This window comes from Canis lupus, chromosome 30 (genome assembly GCF_011100685.1).
Source record: "Canis lupus familiaris isolate Mischka breed German Shepherd chromosome 30, alternate assembly UU_Cfam_GSD_1.0, whole genome shotgun sequence".
NCBI lineage: Eukaryota > Metazoa > Chordata > Mammalia > Carnivora > Canidae > Canis > Canis lupus.
In genome coordinates, this window is record NC_049251.1 from 37,822,218 (window position 1) to 37,844,645 (window position 22,428).

Sequence of the window (22,428 nt, forward strand, 5' to 3'; positions counted from 1 at the left end):
AGGGACATCTGGGACGCGGCAGGAGGGACTGTAGACAGCTGTGAACCACTTGTCTACACTCTTCCTGCTGCCCAGCAAGCCCAGAGCAGAGCCGAGGCGGGAGGGCAGGACCCCTCCCTCCCCAAGGGCCAGCCTCAGATGCAGCCCAGCGGCTCGCCCTCCGTAGCTGTGGGCTCCCTAAATGGCCCTTTAACCCCTGTGTGGGGCTACTTGGTGGGGGCCACCAGGCCGCTCCAAGTAGGGGGGGCGGCGGGGAGGGCTACCTATCAGCTGTGAGATCACTCATTACCTGCTTCCCCTCAAGCTGGAATCTCTCCGAGTCCTCAGAGCCTGGCGCCAGCCCCCGGGCATTGGGGTGCGGCTCATTTCCCTTGGCTGGGGGAACCAGAGCTCCGCTGCGGGGAAGGGCCATGAGGCCAGAGGACAAGCTGGGGAGGCAGGGAGAGAGGTGGGGCTCGTGGCGTGGCTGCGTTAAGTAGGGAAGCCACAGGCAGTCCGGGGCCTGGGCTGATGGCCTTCTCACCGCCAGGGAGGAGCAGTTCCAGGGGAGGGTTCGTGTGGCACAGGAGCGAGTGTCCCAGGGGTCCTTGGCCCAGGGCACGGGCAGCCCTCCAGGGGGGTGGTAGGAAGGCCCTTCTGGTGGCTGCTGAGTGCACAGGCTCGCGAGCACGCTGGAGCCAGACGGCCTGGAACCGGAGTCCAATTGCATTATCTTCTTCCCAGGCAGGAAGGCCAGCAGGCTGGGGCTCCCCGGGCACAAAATTCTCTCTGGGTGAGCACCCCGAGTCCAGGCAGGGCAGGTCTAGGGGCCACAGTGAGGCAGGGACGGGGCTAGGGTGCAGGATTTGCAGACAGTGGTGGTCGGAGCACCCTCACAGCCCCGAGACAGCGCCTCTTTCAGCTTTGCTCCCGAAGTACCCTGCGGGCCTCCCCCAGCCCTGCTGCAGCCTTGGGAACTAACAGGAAGGAGCTGGCACCCTAGGGTGGCTGGGGAGCCATCACCGAGACCCTGTCCACGCGTGCGCCGGTCTGGTGGTGACATTATCAGCCCAGGAGGCAGGCCTGGGAGGGAGAAAACTGGGAGTGCGACTCCCTGCTTTCAGCCTCCGCCATCTGGATGAGCTTGGCTGGTCTTTCCAGTTCCAATGGGAGGTGAGGCCTAGTTTTTCTGTCTTGAAACTGGGGAGGGCCACATCCTCCTTGCCTTTCTCTAGACTAGGGCTGCCGGGGGAAGGAGCAGTCCTCCACAAAGCCATAGCTCCTACCTCTTGCTGCCAGAGTGGGCCTGCTTTTGGTCCCCAGGCCCAGGACAATGCAAAGAACACTTAGTATGGGGACGCCTGGGGGAGCTCAGTGGTTGAGCCTCTGCCTTCAGCCCAGGGCATGATCCTGGAGACCTGGGATCATGGCAGATCGAGTCCCACATCGGGCTCCCTGCATGGAGCCTGCTTCTCTCCCTGCCTGTGTCTCTGCCTCTCTCTCTGGATCTCTCATGAATAAATAAATAAAATCTTAAAAAAAAAAAAAAAACAGTATGGAGTCTAAAACCGCTGGCCAGAGAACGAGGCAGGCCACAGGAGTCTTCCAGATGCCTGTCAACCCCACCTAGTACCCCAGATCTCACGTTTCCTAGCCCAGGATTCCTGGCCATGCTGCCTAGCATCTCCGTGGAGCCGACCTCACCCCAGGCCAGGGGCCAGCCACCCCTCATTCTGGCCTCTCCCTGCACAGAAAAGCACTTGGAACCGTGCCTGGCACATAGTAAGTGCTACGTAAAAAGAACGGTTATCTTTGTAATAATTCCTTACGGAGCTCAGAATTGGACTAGTCATAATACTGGGTCCATCCCCCAGAACATTGTTGGCTCTCTTCAGTTATTTATAATTTATTTTTGATGATATGATGAACACCCATTAACTGGCCGATGTAAGCGGCGTTACGATAACATACCTCCTTGATCCCCGTTCTCTCTGCCACCTTCCCACTCAGCCTCCAAATGAAACCATTTTCTCCAACGTTGTGTTTATGATTATTCAACAAATGAGAGACTACGGGCACCCAAAGAGGCAGGACGGCTGCAGATTCCTTAACCGAAATAGCTGTTAGCCAAGTTGTAACTTCCTGCGAGCAGGGTCTCAGCCTCCACCACCGGGCTGGGCCACTGGTGAATCCTGGTGGACGTGCAGTTCGGGGTACAAAGAGCAGGGAGGGTGAGGAGTGAGGGCCACAATGCAGGCAAAACCCAGCTCCCAAAACATGGAGAAGGGCTTCTGAGCCCCCACCCCACTCCACCTGGACTCTACCTGGGGGACTTGTGCTCTGCCCTGTGATGTCACACAGCGTTGCCCAGGTGATCCTGCCGGGGGGAAGAGCTCATAGCTTTTCCAGGCCTGGAGAGAGGCAAACCCCTGTCTTTACCTTCCTGGGGGTACCGAGAGCCAATTGGTTCAGCCGCTGACCCTATGGAGCTGGTCATGGCCCAGAGGCCTGAAGCCAACTGCACTTAAAGAATGTCTCGCTACTGAGAAAGCTCCAGGCTGCCCTCCTCCCCGGCCCCGCGGGTCCCCCTGCCTGTTACCCTGTCCAGGTCCCAGAGCCCGTGTATGGCACCCCTGAGACAACACTGACGCTCCTTACGGTACACCAAGCCCAAAGGCTCCAAGGTGCTCAGGCCAGCTGCCTGGACAGGACTGATGCCTGATTGCCCACGGATATCAGGTACTGGTCCCCAAGATCTGTAAACAAGGTCAAACACTCCTGCCCCTGAAGAGATGGGACGGAAAAAGAAAAAGGTGAGGCCTGAGGGCATGGGTCCTGCGCTTGCATGAGTTCATTTCTCCTTCAAAGTCCCTTGTTGTATTTGCTTCTAAATCACGACCAAAGCTTCCCTTCTCTGGGTCTCAGTGTTCTCAGCTGCGAAATGGAGAGCAAGGAGGTCTCTGCGATGCTTCCAAGTTAGGCATGCTAGACTCCTGGGCCACATGGGATCTGAAATTCGGCATGCTTGCAGGTGTTGTCAGCCCCCGCCACCCTTACTTCGTTGTCTCTGCCTGGTATCCCCATGACCCAGGGAAAAATGTAGCTTGAACTGGTACCTTCCCCTACCAACAGCCTGGAAAGGAGTTTTTGCCCCATTGTCACGGAGGCTCCGAGACCCCACTGAGATGGCTCCCCATCACCCTCCAAGATCGAGGAGATTCCCAGGCTGCTGCCCAAAGCTCCACTATCTTATGCCCCTCCAGCCCTGGCTCAGACCCTTGCCCCAGGCCACAGATGCTCAACTCCTAGAAAGAAGGGATTCTGGTCAGTTTTGATCACTGCTGCATCCCCAACACTCAGCACAGCACCTGACACATAGTAGGTGCTTAATAAATAGCAGGAACAGAGCAGCGAGACCCTGCCAGGAGGGAACGAAGATCCCAGTGCCGTGAAATGCAAACAGTTTTAAAAAATGAATAAATCTTTTTTAAAAATGCAAACAGTTTAGTATGAGGCTTCTCCTTACCCTCTGCTGACTGTCAAGGCAGAGCCAAGGCCCTTGACTGTGCCAAGTACCAACAGGGAGGGCAGAGTGAGCTGAGACCAAAGGCACCAGGTACTTGCTAACTTGGAATAGCCTCTTTGCAGTTAGACTCAAACCAAATAATCTACGTGCCCCACTGTGGTTTCTACTTTATTACCCTTGACTTTGGTGTCTGTGGTTCCTGGCGTTCTCTCCCTACAGCTGCCTCCTCCCCTTGACTCCACCCTCCCCCTTTCAGCTCCTTTCTAAATGTCAGGGGCGCTAAGTGGCCAGCTGGTCCTGACGCTCATTCCCACCTGCCCACCTGAGCTGGATTTGGGGATCTGAGGAGCATGCATGGGAGCCCTGAGAAGGACACAGATTTGTTTCATTTAATCCATAACTTAGTGGAACATTTTCAATGACTGAGTACAATGCCCTGTAAGGACGTGCATATCACGTACACGGTAGCGCACAGTCACATTTCTTCTTGCGTGAATCTTCCATAGATCTTAGACGTCAGTGCTCTCTGTGTAGTAAGGAAATTCATTCTTTTATACATATTGCAAATATTTTCTCCTGTTTGTCTTTCCTTCGTATCGTGGTGAATTGGTGGTTATCACAGAAGTTGGCATGGATATTTAGTGGAATCAAAGCGTCAGTCCTTCCCTTTATGAGTTGTGACTTTTGTGTCATCTTCGGAAAAGCCTCTTCTCCCTGAATAGCACAACTCCTACTGCTCCCACTAACAAGCACGGGGCTCCCCGGATCAGGAGCCCAAGGGCATATACGTTGTGGCCCATAGAAAGCTCAGCACATCCAGAGAGCAGAGCAGGGACGTCTGCGAGCTGAGCCGAGCGCCCAGATGCAAGTGCTTTTGCCTCCCTGAGCCCGTTTCCCCACCTAGGTTGTGGCCATCACAATCCCCAAGGAAGTTTAGATGCTGAAACTAGAAGGAACACGCAGGATCATTTTTTAACCCAAAACCTTATGACACAGCTGCAAAACTGAAGCAGGGGTGGGAGGGAGCATTTGTCCTGATGCAGGCGCCTCTCGGAGGGAAGCCTGCAGATCCTCATCCAGACGGAGGAAGGGGAGGCAGGGAGGTTGGCTCACGGCCCCCACTCCAGGCCTCACACTTAGGTCCTGGCCTCCCTGGCTCTGGGCCCAGCCAGCCCAGCGGGCACATGCCTGCAGGCCTCACCAGGAGGTGCCAGCCTGGCAGCTGGCCGCCTGCCCAGAAGTGAAGCCCCAGCAGTTTCCATCAATTCCCCCCCCACCCGCCCCGGAAGCTTGATTTCCCAGAAGGCTGTCCCAGAGCAAGTAGGGGACAGAGAGGGGGCCGCAATTCATGGGCCCGGTCTGCAAAATCACTGATTGGGCTCCGGGGCTACCAGAGTCAGTGAGAGCCCTTGGGCAGCTGCCGTGCTGCTGGGCCCTCACTTCTGGGGCCCCAGGGAGCTGGGGACAGGCCCCGTACCACACAGCAACAAGGGGGATGGGGCCACCCTCTTAGGCTGCTCCTGGGAATCGGGCCATCGGAGAGACATTAGTCATCTCTCCTGGCCTCACCGCAGGAACCATAGGCCGGTTACAGGGAAGACTGAATTACAACCATCCCAGACATCCCCACTGACCAGGAGGGAAAGTGAGGACCTCACAGGAAGTCAGGGCAGAGCTGGCCTGAAACCTACCTCTCTCAACACCCTGGGCCGCTGGTCTTGCTCCCACACAGCTGAACCAGAAGACTAAGCGTGCTGGAGAGGGGAGTGGGTTATGGGGGAGCACACAGTGAGGGGGGGAATATAGGAAGGGAGCGTCTCTGATCTATGAGTGGGAAGGGGTGGCCCTGTGCCTGCTTACCCCCACCCCCCACCCCGTAGGGTTTTTCTCTGAGCACTGACCTCCCTCTGTTCCTCCCACCCTGGCCTGGCTCAGGGAACAGGGAGCGGGGAGGAGTAACTCTCAACACCTCTGCAGATGGTGACAGGCCCCCCTGGGCCCTAGTCAAGGGGCACTCCTCAGTCAGAGGGAAGGGGCCCCTGTAGGGTGGCACTTCTGGGCCTGGGAGGTGGGCTTCTCACCTCCTAATTAGTCATCTTGTTAGGCAAGGACCACAGCTTGTACCAAGATGGCCTTTCTGATAAGGTGAGACCTGTAGGAAATGAGGGAGTAAGCCACAGGAATGGACGGGCAGGGGAGGAGGGAACGGCCTGGAAAAGGCTTTGAGGCAGGAGCCAGCTTGGGGTGTGCAAGAAACCCCTGGAGCCAGGGGCAGGGGGCCCAGGGATGAGGTGAGGGCGGCTTCCTGGGCCAGAGGTCCTTACAGGCCTTCGCGGGACTTACAGGTCCTCACAGGCCACTGCGAAGCTCTGGATGGACCGGAGCTGGTGCTTGCAGCAGAGGAGAGATGTGGTCCGACTGTGAAGGATCACGGGGCTGCTCCGGGAGACGGGCTGGGCGGAGGCAGGGTCGGAGAGGAAGTGAGAAAGCAGTCAGGAGCGCGGAAACCCAGTGTCCCGCACCTGAGTGCTTGGTGGTAACGGTGAGAAGGGCTCCGAGTCCAGACCCCCAGACCCGGTTTGAAGCAGGGCTGGAGGAGCATCCCGCTGGGGAAGCGGCCTCCCGGAGCCTGACTGGCCCAGAGCTCTCCCTCCGCCCAGGGCGCATCAGGACTGGGCCAGGGGATCCACTGACGCCCACCCCACCCCCAGAACTGGGTCCTTACTCTTCTCCTGGCCTCCATCTCCCCTCTATGTCACAGGACATTGTTTTGTTTGGTTTTTAAAGATTTTATTTATTCATGAGAGACACACAGAGAGAGGCAGAGACACAGTCCCGATGTGTCCTGATGTCGGGACTCAATCCTGGGACCCCGAGGTCGGGACCTGAGCCAAAGGCAGACGCTCAACCGCTGAGCCACGCGGGCATACCCAGGACATTGTTCTTGATCTCCATGGATGCGTCCTACTTTGAGGACTCCCCCTACCAGGGCCTGCCTTGGAATGCAGGTTCTGACAGGCCGAACTTTCTAGATAAAAGGGCAACCCTCACACCCCCTTCAGGGGCCCATCTCCAAGCTGAGGAGGTCCCTGGCTTCTCTCCTGGGGCATCAGCTAGTGCTGATCGATCAGCAGAGGGATGAGGACGGGGGCAGCCTCTGCCAGGTGAGGCCTAGCACGGGTGGATGTGGGTCACCCACGTCCAGCCCTGGCACTGGGAGTGAGAGTCCAGCAGCCAGTGCAGAGGAAGAGCGGCCCGAGCCACAGCAGTGCAGGTCCACAGCTGTCCCCAGCCCACAGTGTTTACTCCCAAACTGCTGGTTCTGCTGCCCTCCGCGAGTCCTCGTGCCTCCGGAATCAACGCGAGCCTGCCCTGAGCTGTGGGAGCTCCCTCCCCGCCCTGCACCCTGCTCCAGCTCCCCAGTCCTCCCAGCCATATGTGTCCTCCCAGCCCTGTAAGGCCTCCTCTTCCCAGCTGCCTTCTCTGACTGCACCGGCGGCTGCTCCTGTCTCCTCTCCAACAGTCCACAGCTTGGGGATTCAGGGTGCTTGGGGCCCTGAATCCCCAAGCTGTGGACTGTTGGGCTCTTGAACTCCTTCTCACGTGAGTCTGCTTGGGGCCACCAGCCCAGAGGCCCCGTGCGCCGGCAGGCACCTCTCCGCCTTCCCGGTCTGCAGGGTTCTCTGGGTGGAAGATAGAGGGGACACATTCATCTCTTTTTGCTAATGCATCAGGTGACTCCGTGGATGTGGATAAACTTTGTAAAGGGCCGTGCATGGGAAGGGCCTAAGGTTACAGGTGGACTGAGGAAGGCCTGCTGCTAGCACCTCAAAAGCAGGCAGGACTTAGGAATCAGATGCAAGCACCTGCAAAAGCAGAGGCCCAGTGGTGAGACGACTTGAGGGATGAGGCCCGTCTCTCTCTGCAGGAAGTGACGCAGGGCTGGGGCGGATGTGCGTGGGATGTGGGCCAGAGGTGGGGAGAAAATGGGGCCAAAGGCAAATGCCCTGTAGTTCCAAACTGGGTGGAGGGACGACTCAGGGAAAGGCGCTTGGAGGGGAGCCGTAAAGGGCTGGAGTTAATAGGGAGGCTGGAAGGACAGGCAACCACCCAGAGGAGGGCACTCAGCCCTGGCTCTCTCCGCAGGTCGCCGAGAGCCCAGAGGAGCCCCTGAACACCGTCCAGAGCATGGAACCCATCACCAGCCACCTGTCCCCCTCTAATAAGGAGACCATCATGGTTACTCTCCACGGGGCCACCCACCTACCCACCTGCAAGGATGGCTCTGAGCCGTGGCCCTACGTGGTCGTGTAAGTAGTGCTGGGAGCAGAGGTCTGGGCTGGCATTGGGCTGGGAGCAGAAACCAGTGTACGGACATTTGCCCGTGAGCAGCCAAAGGTCGGGGGCGGCACTGTGATACCCAGGGGGGAAGCCAAGTGTGAATCACACAGGGGCTGCAGGCTCCGTCCATGTGAGGCCTGACATCTTCCCTGCTGGGTAGGAAGCCGTGCACAGGGCTGAGGAAGGAAGGAAGAGCCACTCCTTGATCCCGAAGCCAGCTGGGCCGGCTTGGCCACAGTTTGACCTCAGGGAGGTCGGCCCCTCCCCTGCAGGGAGGCCTGGGCTGGGCTCAGAGCAGGGTGGTGGTCAAAGGAAGAAGACCTGAGCCTGCCTCTCTGGGCCTCGGGGTGCCCGATCCGACGATGCCCCATTCCAGGGTAGGTGCTCGCGACCATCCTGCTCCTCAGCCCCCACTACTTCTCAGGTCATTGCTATCACGGGGGATTCCCTAGTTTCTTTAACGCACCCCACACCCCCGCCAGCCAGCTGCAGTCAGGGCACACTTCTCACAGCCTAGTGCCTGAGTGAGGCCTCACTCCTCCCAGAAAGGCATCGAGGAGCAAGAGTGTCCATCCAGCCAACCTTCGGCATGGACGTTGGACGTGCGTTCGGTCTTGATTACAAGGTGCTGTGCAGTAACCCTCCCACAAGCTTGTCGCCCCTGAGCCCCTGTGTAAACAGTGGGAGCCACCAGGGCCTCCCCAAAACCTCCTCTAGGACACCCGGCCTCATTCAGTGCCTGCCGCAGCCCTCTCCCAACACCTGCTGAAATCCCACCTTCAAAGCCTTACCCCTGACGCCTCCTCTTCCAGGCAGTCACCAGAGTTGAGCTCTCCCCGCTCTGGGGTCCAGCACAGCAGTGACACCTCTGAGCAGACGCACTTTACATAAACAGGTGCTGCTCTTGTGTCCCCCAGACTGGGGTTCCAGAGCACAGATCCTCGGTCCGACGTCCCCCCTCCCCATGCGCCCAGCACCGGCCTGAGCACCCACCTGGGGCAGAGGAGCCACTGAGACAAGCCCTGCACCCCCACACAGTGGGAAGGGGGATGGAGGGTGCGCTGGGGACCAACAGGTGGAACACTTGCCCGGCTCAAAGGCCCCATCCCCCAGCTCCTGGGCGCTCCCCTCCCCACCCCCCTCCTGGGCGAGGAGGGACAGGTGGCAGAGCGCGGGCTTGGCAGGGAGCTGCCTTCTCCCCTCAGCTATTTCCATAAACCAATTATCGCCGATCATCCCGGGAGATGCAGGCCCTGCCTATCACCAAGCCGCCCCGGCGCGGGGAGCGGGGAGCGGGGAGCGGGCGGGAGCGGGCGCCAGCGGCTCCTCCGCGGCCGCGACCCGGCGCCGGCACCGGTTACCATGGCAACGCGCGGCAGGGGCGGGGGCGGGGCGGGGAGCGCTCGGCGGCGCCCAGCTCGGCCCGGCAGGGGCAGGGGTAGGAGCAGGGGCAGGGGCAGGGGCAGGGGCAGGGGCAGGGGCAGGGGCAGGGGCAGCCTCGGGTTCGAGGCCCCAGGCGCGCGCCACCAGCCCGGGTGCTAATGAGATGCAAATGACAGCAGAAGGGAGGGCTTCTGAGACGGGAGGCCCAGCTGTCTGGGACCTGGAAGGGGCTTTCTCAGCCAGCCCCGGGGCGGGGGGCACCCCAGAGCGAGGACCCAGACCCCCAGAAGCCCCAGGGCCCGGAGCGCAGAGTGACAAAGCCGCGCGCAGGCGGGAGCATCAGTGCCGCAGTGTCCCTGCCCTTCCTGATGCGAGGTGGGGCTTCCAGTGTACCCGGTGTCTCCTCAGTGCCCATGAATAATCTTTCATGTTCTTTCGAAACACATTTTCTCATTTTTTCCGTCGTCCGTGTGATTGGTTCCCTCAGCTTGGTGTCCTGGCTGAGGTCCCCGCCGGGGTCTGCTGCATCCCACCCCGCACACCCCCCACCCCCGGCGACCTCTGGGGGCTGCAGAGGAGCAGGAGCTAAAAGCTAGGCCTGAGAGTACCCCGGAGCCATGAGCTCATTCAGCCCAAGAGTGGGGACCCCCTAGCTGGGGGCGCTGCGGGGAGGCTGGGTCAGCTCACTCCTGTGCAGCCTCCCCCCGGCTAATGATAGGGCGCCCCTCTGGTTGGGACTGTCCAGACCAAGAAGCCCACGAGGCTCATCTTGTGGTCCCGCCTCTTTCCATCTGAGCTTCCCATCCGACCCCACTACTCCCCTGAAGTAGCTTCTCGGAAGCCAGGGCTGGGCCTGACGCTGTGTGCCCCCACCCTGTGCCCCCCTAGTGATGCTGGCCTCCTCCCTAGTCACCCCTCTTCCTCTGTACTGTGTGCGAGGAGATCTCATCCTCATCCTGGTGTGGAGGATCACATTCTTCCACCCCCAACGCCGCCCCGTCCCCTTCTTGTCACTGTGGCTCCTACCTCTGAATCTGGCTGCTTCTCCACGCCAGGCTCCCTGATCTTAGGCTACCGCTGTTTTCTTCTTAGCACATCTGATCTTGTCCCTTGTCAAACCCCAAGGGTTTTCACTGCTCCCAGAGTAAAGAGGATTCCGGGCTCCCCGCGTGGTTGGATCCTTGCCGCACCCAACCCCCCAAGCTCCCCAGGAACAAGACCCCCCCACCTCCCTTTCTTGGCTCCAGCCATACAGGGTGCGTCTGTTCCCTAGCAGACCCTGTTCCCTCCCATCCTAGGTCTTTCACGCTCCCTCTTCCAGAATACCCTCCCTTCCCCTCCCCTCCTTGGATCCCAGCTTAGTCGCCTCCTCAAGGAAGCCCTCCCTGACCTCCTAGACCGGGCCAAAGGCTACCGCACCCCCTGCTTCCCTGGGACCACACACCTCTGCAGGTCACAGCTGCAGCTCCACATGGTTGATGTGCTTTGATGGGATGACGGGCATATTCCTCCTCAGTGCCCACCCCTAGGGAGCCCCTCTAGTTCCACCAGCGACCACCAGGTCTGTTTTGCTCTCCAGTCTACCCCCCACTGTTTAACAAAGTACCTGGAGCTAGGACACTGTCAGTAGATCATTGTTGAATGACTCTGGCCCCGTTTCTAGCTCGCTCTGGGACTTCGGGGAAGTTACTTCTCCCCTCAATGCCCCAGCACCTCACCTGGGAACCTGTATGGGAGGGCTGTAGAGATGGTGGAGGCCCAGGGAGACGCTGACAGTCCTAAGCCTGCCCCGGAGTGAGGGAGATCCTTAGTGCCACACCGGGCACGTGAGATCTACCAGAAGCAAGCCATGGGGCAATGGAGAGAAGCTAGAATGGGGCCAGGAAAAGCCAGAATCTGGCCCACGCACCTGACCCCCAGTGTGACCTGAGGCCAGGCCATGGCCCCCTCTGAGCCTCCCTTCCCGGGGTCCGCATGTCTCCGTGCTGCCCCAGGCTTGCCGAGCTGCTTTGTGCTCTGGCCTCTGTTCTTTAAAGACCACGAGTGCCCCAGCTGCACACGCAGGACGGACTCCACACCCGGGTCTGCTGGACTGCTGCCCAGGTCCCGGGTCTCCTCTGACTGATCTGGGCCCCAGCGGTGCCCAGCACCTGCCTCCCAGCCTGGCACAGAGAGACCTGCCAATCAGAGCACAGCGGGGACCCGGAAGGCAGTGGCTGATGGGGGGGGGGTGGCCAGCAGGCTGCTGCGGGGAAGGGGCCAGTCAGGAGACATCCTGTAGGGTTCTGACCCTTGGCCAAAGGACTGGTGGCCGGTTTGGCAGCTGCGTCTCTGACTGCCTGCTGCCCACAGCTAAGGAACAGGGAAGTGCTGCTTCCTCTGTGAGCCTGGGGGAAGGCTTGGCCCATGCTGCCACAGTGGCAGGGGCAGAGCACAGGTCAGGGCCAGTTAGTCATACTCCAAGGATCTTTGGTTTTCTTGGATCAGAGAGCCCTGACCCTGGCCCCTAATGGAGACTGACCTTGGTCATACACTGAAACATGACTCTGGTCACAGACTGAGTCCTAATCACACATGGAGCCCCTACCCTGGCCACACACCCAGCTCTGACCCTGATGACTAATTGAAGAAAGTATTGAAAGTAGGACAATTGCATAAGGTCCTGGTAAGAGAGGGTACATTTACGGAGTGCCTACCGCGTACCTGGCAAATATGCTAGGAGTGCATGCACACACGCGTATGTGTATATGTGTTTGTGTGTGTGGTGTTTTTCATAATTTAATCATCATTTAGGCCTTTGAGCTAGGTAAAATATTGTCTCCATTTTACAGATGAGATTACTAAGGGCTCAGTGTGTTTCCATGACTTGTCCAATATCACTGAACTAGTGAGTACCCAAGCCAGGATCTGGGACTCCAGAACCTAAAAGCTTTTTCAAGCTCACTCCCTGACTTGATCTTCATGCAGTTGGTCACCCCTCTCAGAAGGGGAGTGTTGGGGCAGCCCGGGTGGCTCAGCGGTTTAGCACCGCCTTCAGCCCAGGGCCTGATCCTGGAGACCCGGGGTCAAGTCCCGTGTGGGGCTCCCTGCATGGAGCCTGCTTCTCCCTCTGCTTGTGTCTCTGCCTCTCTCTCTCTCTCTCTCTGTGTCTCATGAATAAATAAATAAAATCTTAAAAAAAAAAAAAAAAAAGAAGGGGAGTGTTGGCATCAGGGTCCTAACCCAGACTTCAGAGAAGATCTAGTGACCAGTCTGAAGACCCGTCCTGGGATCTGGATTGCCCACACCTTCACCCATCCAGCTGTGGGCCTTGGCCAAAAGCCCCAGAGGACAGGGATTCCAGCAGGGGTGGGTGGAGGCCTGGCATGACTCACAGGTGACCCGGGAGCTTGCCTCAGCAGCCAGAGGGTCGGGCTCAGCAAAAATAATAATACGCAGTGACAGTGATCATGGGACAGCACCAGGAATAAAGCAGCCCCCATTTGCTGACGGTGGCCCATGCTGAGCTCTCAGAGAGCTCGGTTCTCCTTGCACTCTGGCTTTTATACAGCCGCCCCGGCAGACAGGTTGCATAAGCCCCATGTGATGGCCAAAGAGGTCAAGACCCAGGGACATGAAGGGCCTTGTCTGAGGTCACATGGCCGGCCAGTGAAAGTGGAGCAGATGAAGATAAGTGTCTCCCATTTGGCCACTAGCAGCTCACTCTGGTAGAGTTGCTTCCCTCCCAGTAGGATGCTTGTAGAAAAAGGCACAGTGTTGGGGAGAAGGCCCAGGGAGGCCTGAGAGTCTCAGGTCTTATCTCCCCTGCAGGGCCCCCAGCCTATGGCGTGGCCTGACCTATCTGCACCTGCTCCAAATGATGTCAATCCCTCGAGGCTCAGAGCCTCAGAATTTTTGTTCAGTGAGAACATCCCCGTATCCCAGAGCTGTAAACACAGCTGGTACCAGAGATTAAAAGGGGGGGGGCTGCCTGAGAACCCCACCAGCCAGACTGAAGCCACAAGGACTTTCCAGATATTCCCCTATCACCGACGTGCAGGGCCCTGAGGTCTTCTCACACTTGAGACCCTTATTCAGACCCAAAAAGCAAGAGCCCTTCCCCAGAGACACCCGAATCCTGGCGAGCAGCCCAGCAGGGCAGTGCTGACCAAGAGAAGCAAGTTCTAATGGGAAGATTTCAGGCCATGAGGCAGGCCCCGGGGGACCCTCCTGGTGTCCTCACTGCATTATGCACAGGCTGTCTCATCTGCTTATTTCTGAGCATGGGCACAGCTGCTGACAGGGCCCCTCCTTCTCCCGGGACATCGCAAGTGGCCAGAGGCTGGGTCCTCCCTCTGGGCTTTGTCTGGCTGCTGTCCCGCTGGCCTCCCACCGCGGGCTTCCAGGTCAGGTGCTGCACGGTCTGGCATCTGTCAAAGAGGGAGACAAGCCACTGGGCGGGGAGCCGGGGCTTGCTTCCAGTTGGGCTCCTCCTGCCCTAGTGCTGTCCCTCTTTATGTCTCCTCCCAGCCTCTGCACACACTGAGCTTCCATCAGAGGAGGGCCCCGGGGGTGACGAGTCAGTGCCTTCAGGCAGAAGGAGCCAGCTCCGCAGATGCTCAAAGCAGCGACTGGCTGTGCGGGCCCAAGCAGGAGGCGTCTTCAGAGGAGCGCCTGGTCCGCACGCAGGTTGCGCCTGGAGGAATGCAGGCTTCGGTTGCCCGCCCTTTCCACTTCTCATGAGAAGCCAGAAATCCAGATTGTGGAGTGCAATCAGCTAGTTTTTACATGAAGCCCAGACATCTGGGCTCAGCTGACTCCTCGGGCCTCCCCTCACGTCTGCCCCCCCGAACCCCGGGCCCGCCCGACTCAACCTCAGCATCCCGCTTCCCCAGCATCCTCTTCTGCCTGGGGCCGCTGGTCTCCCCGCGGATGCCCGTTCTCTCTACAGGACTCCCAGACACCCCCCCCCTTCCTGAAGCCCCCTCTTTCTTCGTTTCTAGGACAAGCCTCTCCTGATGCCCTCTTCTCCCTTGGGCCACTCCTGTGTGGCATCCTCCCTCCCTATACCCTGGACGTGTTGGTGCTCCCTGCCCAGTCCTTGGCTTCTCCCTGGACCTCTGCTCCCCTGGGAGGAGAGGAGATCTTCCTCCTCCCAGGCGAGCCCCAGGCCCCATCCCCAAGGCCCAGGAATGTCTAGATCCAGCCCAGGCCTCTCTCCTGGGCTCCAGCCCCACGGACGCACCTGCCAGTGTACACTCCACCTCAGACTCACACTCAGCCTTCCCCAGACTGGCCTTGTCACCTCCCGCCCCCCGCCCCACCAACAGCTGGGGTTCACCGACCCTCCAGAAACCTGTGAGGTGTGGAACACAATTACGTGGAGGAGCTGAGCTCAGAGATGTTTAAAGGATGAACCACAAAGCTGGTAGGCAGCGGGGCCGGGGCTGAAAGCACAGCCTGTGAGCCCGAGCGTCAATCCATCTGGCCTTCAGCGTGACGGGCCCGGAGGTGCTCAGGAGCCTATGGGGTTTTATCCCTGGGGAGGGCAGGCTGTGGCTGCTCCCAAACAAAGGTGGGGACAGATCCGCTGCTGGCCCTACGTGAGCAGAAAGGCTGGTTGTCCTGCATCTCCCTCCCTCATCACTCATTGTCTGACTTTCGGGCAGCTCTGGGGCCTGCGGGAAGTGCCGGGCACATGCCAGGGTGCTCTGGGGGCTGGAGTAGCAGGGCCTGGGGCCAGCCTGTGACTGTGAGCGGGGGCCCTTGGGATGGTCAGTGTAGCCAGGAGAACCAGACCCAGGATTGGGCCCCGGGGCCCCAGGGCCTTGGGGGGCTCAGTCTCCACAGCTGAGCTCTGCTTCCCTCCTTTTGAGGACATGCTCTTGGGCTAGAACTTGAGACCTGAGGCCCCCTCCCAGCCCAAGAGCTGCTCCTGAGGCCGTACTGAGAAGCTGCCCTGATTTAGAACAGGTTCCAACACAGGACACCCGGGTGGCTCAGTGGGTGAGCGTCTGCCTTGCGTTCAGGTTGTGACCCCGGGGTCCTGGGATCAAGTCCCACGTTGGGCTCCCTGCAAGGAGCCTGCTTCTCCCTCTGCCTGTGTCTCTGCCTCTCTCTCTGTGTGTCTCTCATGAGTAAATAAATAAAATCTTTTTAAAAAAAATAGACTAGGGTCTCAACAGCCTGGGCCAGGGGCTGGCCTAGCAGAGCTGGACAGGAAGGGCTGCCTCTGTCCCCGTGTGAGGACCCAAATGTCTGCCACCCCTTCGCTCGTTCAACAAGCATTTGCTGGGTCCCACTGTGCCCAGGTGGGAACTGGAAACAGTTCCCGCAGTGGAAAGTCCCTGCGTGTGAGGAGCTCACTGTCACAGTCCAGGGTGGGAGGGGCCGTGCTCTAAACAGATCACACTCACTCATCCTTTGCCCACAGTCTCCCAAGGCAGAAGGCAGCTGAGCAGGCTCCAGACCCCTGGTCATCGGGACCCCTTGGGGAAGGCTGGTCTCTTCTGGAAGGGGGCAGGAGACAGGCTCTGTGTCTGAGATGCCAGACCCAGACCTTGGACTGAATGCCATGCAAGTTAAGCCAGAAACAAGAATCAGAATGATTCAGGTCACTCCCCTGAGGTTGGGAAGTTCACCTCTATGTCTGCTCACATTCCTCCTCCCGAAGACAGCATCCACAAGAGAGGGGGTGTTCAGAGTAATCCATCATGAATGAGAGCGAGGCCTCCCAAGCAGGGCTGTTTCACCCAGGCCTATACCTCACCAAGGGACTGTCATTCTGCCCTGTAGGGCCATGGTGCTGGACCCTCTTCCGTTTGCCCAAGAAGATGGTTCTCGAGCCCCCTTACCAAGCTAGGCCACAGTGGACCACAGCTGGACACTCCCAAGGCTAGCAGATAGCTCTTGGCCCCCCACCCCCACCCCCGCCTCGGCAGACAATGCCCGACAGGCTGGGCCTGGAGTCTGGCTTTGCACCCATCACAGAATTCCATGGGCTGAGGTTTCCCCTGGGTTGTGTGGAGAGAATACCCCTGCCCTGCTGCCTCCCTGAGCACGGAGAGGGGTACACGGTGGACCGTGCGGGTCTTCCTTGAGAACAGTGGGATTGTTTCAGATGACCTATGTATGGGTAGGAAGGTGGGGAGCAGCATTCTTGTTTTGTAGAAAACCTGTCCCCTCTGCCGGGGTGCTCATCCCAGAGTGCCTGGGAACGCCTCGTTTCTGGTCTCCAGAGCAGACCCCACTGGCTGCAGGACGGGCAGAGGGGAGCAGCCGCGCCCACGTGGAAGGGGAGCTGGCTGGCCTCCAGGGCTCCAGAGTCAGCTCTTCCCTCAATCGGGGCCCACCTGTAGTGGTGTAGCACCATCAGCAATTAGTGATGGTTCATTAGAGTCCAATTAATAAATGAAACCCAGGATGAGAGCCATTGCTTTGCTAAGGAGACCAGTCCTGCTCTTGCCTAAAGTGGCAGCCTCCCAAGAGCTCAGAGCCCACAAGAACCAGCTGCTCTGGGGGCTGGGGGAGGGGCACCCACCGGGTGGGCGCCAATGATGACGTCGGGCTGTGGTTCACAGGACAAGTGCGAGGCGGACATCCCTGCCTGGAATCCTCGCTCCTCTTTGTGGAGCCCTGGCCGCGTCTTCTGGCCCGGCAATCCCAGGGGAGCTGGGCCAAGGCCAGGGGAGGGCAGGGTTTTGCCCTCCTTCCTGCTGGCCTCAGAGGACAATGCACATGAGTATGGAGAGAAGAGGGCTGGAGAAGGAGCCCACAAGCCTCACTCCTCTGACTCCCCCAGCCCATGCTCCCAGCACACGGACCCTGGATGAGCCAGCCGTGCCCTCCCCGCACCTGCCCCTCAGACTGCTCAGGCCTCCCTCAGCCTCAGGCCCCATCCTCCAATTGGAAAGGTCCTCCTCTCCATCTCTGCAAGCCCTGCATCCTCCAAGAAGCCTTGCCTCCCTAGTCCAGCCCCGGCAGGGTCACAAACCCAAGAATCCAGCCTTTGACCACCCCGTTCAGGTGACCGTCTCCGCAGGGGCCGAGTCTCCCTTCCTACCCCTGTTGCGTGAGGCTGGGCTCCCGGGCAGGAGACAGGTCATTGGGTTTTTCTGTGCCTTCCAGGGATGGAAGTAGGTCTGTGCCTGGGAGTCTGGCTGCCTCTTAGGCTTCCGGGGGATGGGGAGGCTGGCCTTGCCGGCACAGAGGCCAGCGGAGAGGGTACAGGTAGAGGGGAATTGCCCTGACGTCTCAGGACAGAATGGGGCCCAATCATGACATACCTGCACCTGGCCTGGAGGACTCTCAATCTGAACCAGTTTCCTCACCTTCTCTAAGTTTCCCAGGTGAGCAAGCAGTAGGACTGTGAAGGATCAGGTCAAAAGACGGCAAGACATCTTCTTCTACCATCCATCCACCTAAAGCTTCTAACCTCTGTCCCTCCTGGTTCTGCCTGCCTACCTCCTTCCTCGAGGCTCCTGGGAACATCCCTCTGGTCTTTCAGGATTCAGAGTCCTGCCTAGCTAGGACCCCAGCAGCCAGAACAGACCCCCGTTGGAGTCCTCCCCTTCCCCTTGCTCTTCTAGGGGCTGCCCTGGGATCAACCCTCAGGACAAGCCAGGGGGTCCGCATCCTGGGCTTCCAAAGCCTTGCCCTGCAGGCGGCCAGACCTTGACAGCTGTTCTTGCTCCATACCTTGGGGAGTGTGGGAGACCAAGCAGACAGGGAGGGCAAGTGCAGGGGTGGGGGGTCTTAGAGACCTAGGAGGCAGCTTGAGGGCTGGCACACCGTGGGTGTGGAGAGGGGTATCACGTGTGGCACCCAGACCTCCTGGGGGAAGCCTGTGTGTCTGTGTAAGCAAGTCTCCATGCACGCACACACCTGCTTGTGCTGGTGGAGGGGAACCCGAGGAGGCGGGGGTACTGATCAGGGGAAACTTCCTGCAGGCAGGACAATGGCACACACAGGTCCCGCCCCTGGAGGGTGTGCTCTAGCTGGCCTTCCAGAGGATGGGTATGGGGAGTGGCTGGGGAGCTTGCACTCTCCCCATCAGTGCCCCATGCTTCCCCACCGCTCACCTCCCTGACGGCTGCAGCCCCTGGGGACCAGACCATGCACCTCCCTTAATTACAGCCCCAAGAAGGAAAGCAAAATCCATCTTCTTCCTTCCTGCTCCCAGATGTGCTTGGGCCTCAATCCCATCCTCTTGCTTGGGTGGGAGCCCCAGAGCCTCCTGACTGGGAGGAGTGTGCTGGGGGATGGGCCTGGTAGAGAGAGGGTCCTCCCCCCCACCCCCACCCCACAGCCTAGGGACCAGGATTGCTCAACTGTGCCTCTGAACCCAACTCCAGTTCCATCCTGGTGTGACTGCCCGCCCCCCATGGCTGGATTAAGTCTGAGCCCCAGGACAGCAGGCAGCACCAGGCAGCTCCCCCAGGGCCTGTGTGCTACAGCCAGGCCAGGGCATTAGGGACGGGAGGCAGGATCCTGCTCTTGCAGCTGGGCCATGCGGGTGCAGGTCCTGAAGGGGCCCCTGGGCTCAGAAACTGCCCTGGGAGACCTAAGCCCCATCAGGGGCTGGGCGTCCTAGAACCCAGCCTCCCACATACCCAGCTCAGGGTACAGATTGGGGACTAGGAGCAAGGGGTGAGCCAGCCCCCTTCACCCCTCGAGATCTCCAGTTTCTAGAATAGCATCAAGGCCTACAGGAGTCAGCTGTGCCAGGAGAAGCCATTACCCTGACGGCCTCCCTCCACCTGCTAAAAGCCTCCCTCCTTCCCCTGGGGCCTCACCCCTCCTAAGTTATTTTCCCCCACTCACCTTGCCCCTGCAGACCTCTTTGATGTGTGTCTTGGGGGAAGGGAGGAAAGAGATGCTCGCTTACCCCCTCCTAGGCTGAGCAGAGTCAGCACCAGCCCTCTCCCTTGGCCTTGTCTGTTGCCGACCCCCATCTCTTGCTACCTGGAAGCCCTCCTGCCAGAAGCCCAGGAGCTTGTGAGAGAAGGGGAGGGAACAAGAGGCTGAGCACCTCGGGATGGTGGAAGACAGGCTGGCAAGTACAGGTCCTGGCTTCCAACCTGACCTGCTGTCACTGCACTGCTGGTGACTTGAGTCCCCTGCTTACCGCTGTGTCTGTCTGCTCTGGCCACTGGCAAGCGCCCAGGGACACACACACCAGATGCTCATGCAGGAGCAGGTTGGATGTTTGCAGTGCAGAGGGTTGATTTCGTCTTTACACAGAATGTAAGGCACAGGGTGGCGGGAGGAGGGCTCAGATTGCTCCCCTTAGGGAGCAGAGGTCACCAAGTTGGAAGGAAGGGAGCTCCAGTGCCTCCCAGCCTTGATGCCTTCTCCTCTCCAGCCTGGCAGGCTCCCACACAGCCCCGAGCCAGGTGTGGGGAGGCCTGGTGTCTGGGAGATGCGAGCTCCTGGTGCTCCTCGTCTTAGCCCTCCTGCAGGGCTCCCAGCCCCTGCCAGGCCGCTCTGGGTCAGTGACCTTTGAGAAACATCCATCTTGTTTCACAAATGAAGGAATAACATGAACTGGGGCCTTTCTTCCTGGTCCATGTAACCACCCTGGGAGGGAGGGTGCCCTGACAGAGCAGGACACTGAGGCCCAGAGAGGGCAGGTGGCCCGGTCAAGAGGCAACTGTGGGCTCAGACCAGTTGTGTGGGTCCCTGATGCCGGTGCTCTCTCGGGGACTCCATACCATGGTCACAGCAGCCAGAGACACCCCCCCACAGTGGTAGATCCAGACTGGGGGTCAAAATGGGGGGACACCAGGCCAAAAGCAATTAAAGTGATGATGATCATTACTATTAACATGGCCATGTACTTACACATACAAATGCATTCCCTGCCCACAATGGCCCTGCGTTACCAGCCCCATTTTCACAGATGAGGGAAGCGAAGCACAGCAAGACCTTGCCAAAGTCACACAGCCACTAAGGGGCAGAGCTGGGATTTTGGAACTCCAGGGACCCTGTTGTCATCACCAGGCCACACTGGCTGTCAGCTGAAGCAGAGGGATTTTGGAGACAGGACTGGCGAGAACGGTTGCCCGCAGGCATCCAGTAGGCGAGCGGGGAGCAAAGATCCAGGCTGCTAGGTCCCTCAGGTCCAGAGGTCGGAGAAAGCAGTGAGGACCTGGGGGGGGTGGGGAGCCAGAAGGCTTCCTGGAGGACAGGCTGGGCTGCGAAGGCCACAGGCGGGTTTAGCTCCCACGTGGGGCACATTGGCTCTGAGCTCCTGGGCCAACGGCCCGCTCCACACTCCCCTTGGGGGCCTCCAGGGGTGGGTCGGAGGCTGGTGAGGACACCGTCTGTGTTTCCCGCCTCCCCGCCTAGGAAACCACTGGTGCACGGCACCTCCCCCTCCCAGGTCCCTGGTGTGGCTCCCCTGCTCCAGGCTCTGGGATGATCCCTGCAGTTAATGTAGCAGTGCCATTTACAGCCCCACGTAATAACCTCCTCAACAGAAGAAGTATTAACTCGCTGAACTGTTTGATGGCCCAGGAGCCCAGGGACACTTAATTCAGATACCCTGTGGCGTGCACTGGGTTGCAGAGGGCCCAAGCTACCGCCTCACCTTGCACGGCCTGTCCCACGCCAGTGTCCAGCCCAGGGTCCCGGGCGCAGGGAGGGCTGCAGAAGGCAGGAGCATGTGTGTGCTCCATTGAAGACGCTCAGAGCCTGGGAAGCTGGGCAGAGCCTGGGGAACCTGGCCAGCAGGTTAGAGACGCGAAGGTCAAAGGAGAAGCCAGCCAGGCGGGCACCACACAGCCGCCCTGCCCAGGGACTTCCTCCCGCTGAACAGGATCTAAAGGAGAGAGGCAGGACGGGGAGTCTATGCACACAGGCGCCTGCTGGGGAGCCGGGCCGGGCAGGGGGCAGGAAGTCAGACAGGCAAGGCATCTATCCCCTCTCCCATCCCCACCCTTGGCCTCTGCTGCCCAAGTCCACAGGAAGGCCTCAGCGGTGGTCAGCAAGACAGTGTGGTCACCTGGACAGTCAGGGGAGCTGAAGAGAGAGTCCCAGTGTCCCCTGGGCCTGGGATGACTGGAGTGTGTCTGCCTTGGAGGGAGCTCTTCATTCTTTGTCCACGCTTTGCTCAGATTTATGGACAGTGAGTCCAGGAGGGGCGAGTGGCTGGCAGGACATCCTTCCTCTGACTCAGCCTCCTCCTCCCCTCCCCAGGAAAACCACATCGGAGGACACGAAGAACCAGAATGCTAAGGCAGTCACATCTGTGACCTCAGAGCCCACCACAGCCCCCATCTGGGGGGACACGGTCAAAGTGGAGCTGCAAGCTGAGGATGCGGGGCGAGAAGGTGAGGCGGGGCGGGGGTGGGGGCCCACACGGCTGGTGTGCGCGGGAGGGGTGCGGGCCGAGGCAGCCTCCCTCTAAACTCAGCTGGAAGCCACCTGAACACCTCTTTGGGCTCAGTTAAAAGCACTTTAAAGGAAAAAAAAAAAACACATAATACTGTCATGCCTCATCTCCTCAGTCTGCTCGAAAAATGAGTTGTTCCACATAAATGAATTTTCCAGACAATGAAAGCTTATCTTTTTATGGCCACTGTTATCATCTTCATGGTTGTTATTACTACCGTCTCCCACTGAACCAGCACATTACAGCTTCCTGGCACATCCCCACACGTGGCTCGCTGGAGTCACACCTCCTGGGAGAAGTGATGCTGCTCCCATTGCTTAGGTGGGAACGCTGAGGTTCAGGGAACATCAATTATTGGCTCAAGCTCAGGCAGCCAGTAAATGGGAAGCCTGGGATCAGCACATGTGCTCTTACTGCAGTTCCAGTGTTCGAGCTGCTTCCCTAGAATGGCTCCTCGTCCTGCCCTGTCTCCCTGGCACTGCCCACTGTCACAGAGAGCAGTGTTCCCGTGCTTCCTGAGGGCAAGGTGCACTCTTCTAGAAACTGCCTGATAGTTCTTGCTCCCCCACCCCACCCCCAGAAGCATTTCCAGTCCTGCCTTTTAGCAAATTCTAACACTGTAGGTAATTTAAGTTTTTCAAGGTGGGGCTCATACCAAAATCTCCAGGTGCCTGTGCGTGTGTGTGCACTCATGGTTTCCGCTGTTGGGCGAGAGCTCAGGCTGGGCACACAGGAGTAGAGACTGGCAGATGCCAGGAAGCTGTGGGCACTGGCATCAGGCTTCGTCAGCAAGAAGCTCTGAGGTGGTGCTTCTCCCTACAGGCTC

At 59.2% G+C, this 22,428-nt stretch overlaps 1 protein-coding gene across 6 annotated transcripts in view; it reads left to right on the forward strand.

Moving 5' to 3' along the window:
* The first annotated feature begins 2,355 nt into the window (after positions 1-2,355).
* The window catches only part of CCDC33 (coiled-coil domain containing 33), an 88,696-nt gene continuing 68,623 nt past the window's right edge, over positions 2,356-22,428 (forward strand). For 5 of the 6 annotated variants that reach the window (XR_005381871.1, XM_038580959.1, XM_038580958.1 and 2 more), the window contains exons 1-3: positions 2,356-2,792; positions 7,652-7,815; positions 21,407-21,540. Coding sequence is in view for 5 of the 6 variants with exons in the window: in XM_038580959.1 (XP_038436887.1) it covers positions 2,772-2,792; positions 7,652-7,815; positions 21,407-21,540 (319 nt within the window). In the remaining variant the exon portion in view is untranslated. The remainder of the gene's footprint in view (positions 2,793-7,651; positions 7,816-21,406; positions 21,541-22,428) is intronic. The other variant, XM_038580960.1, reaches the window with a different exon arrangement.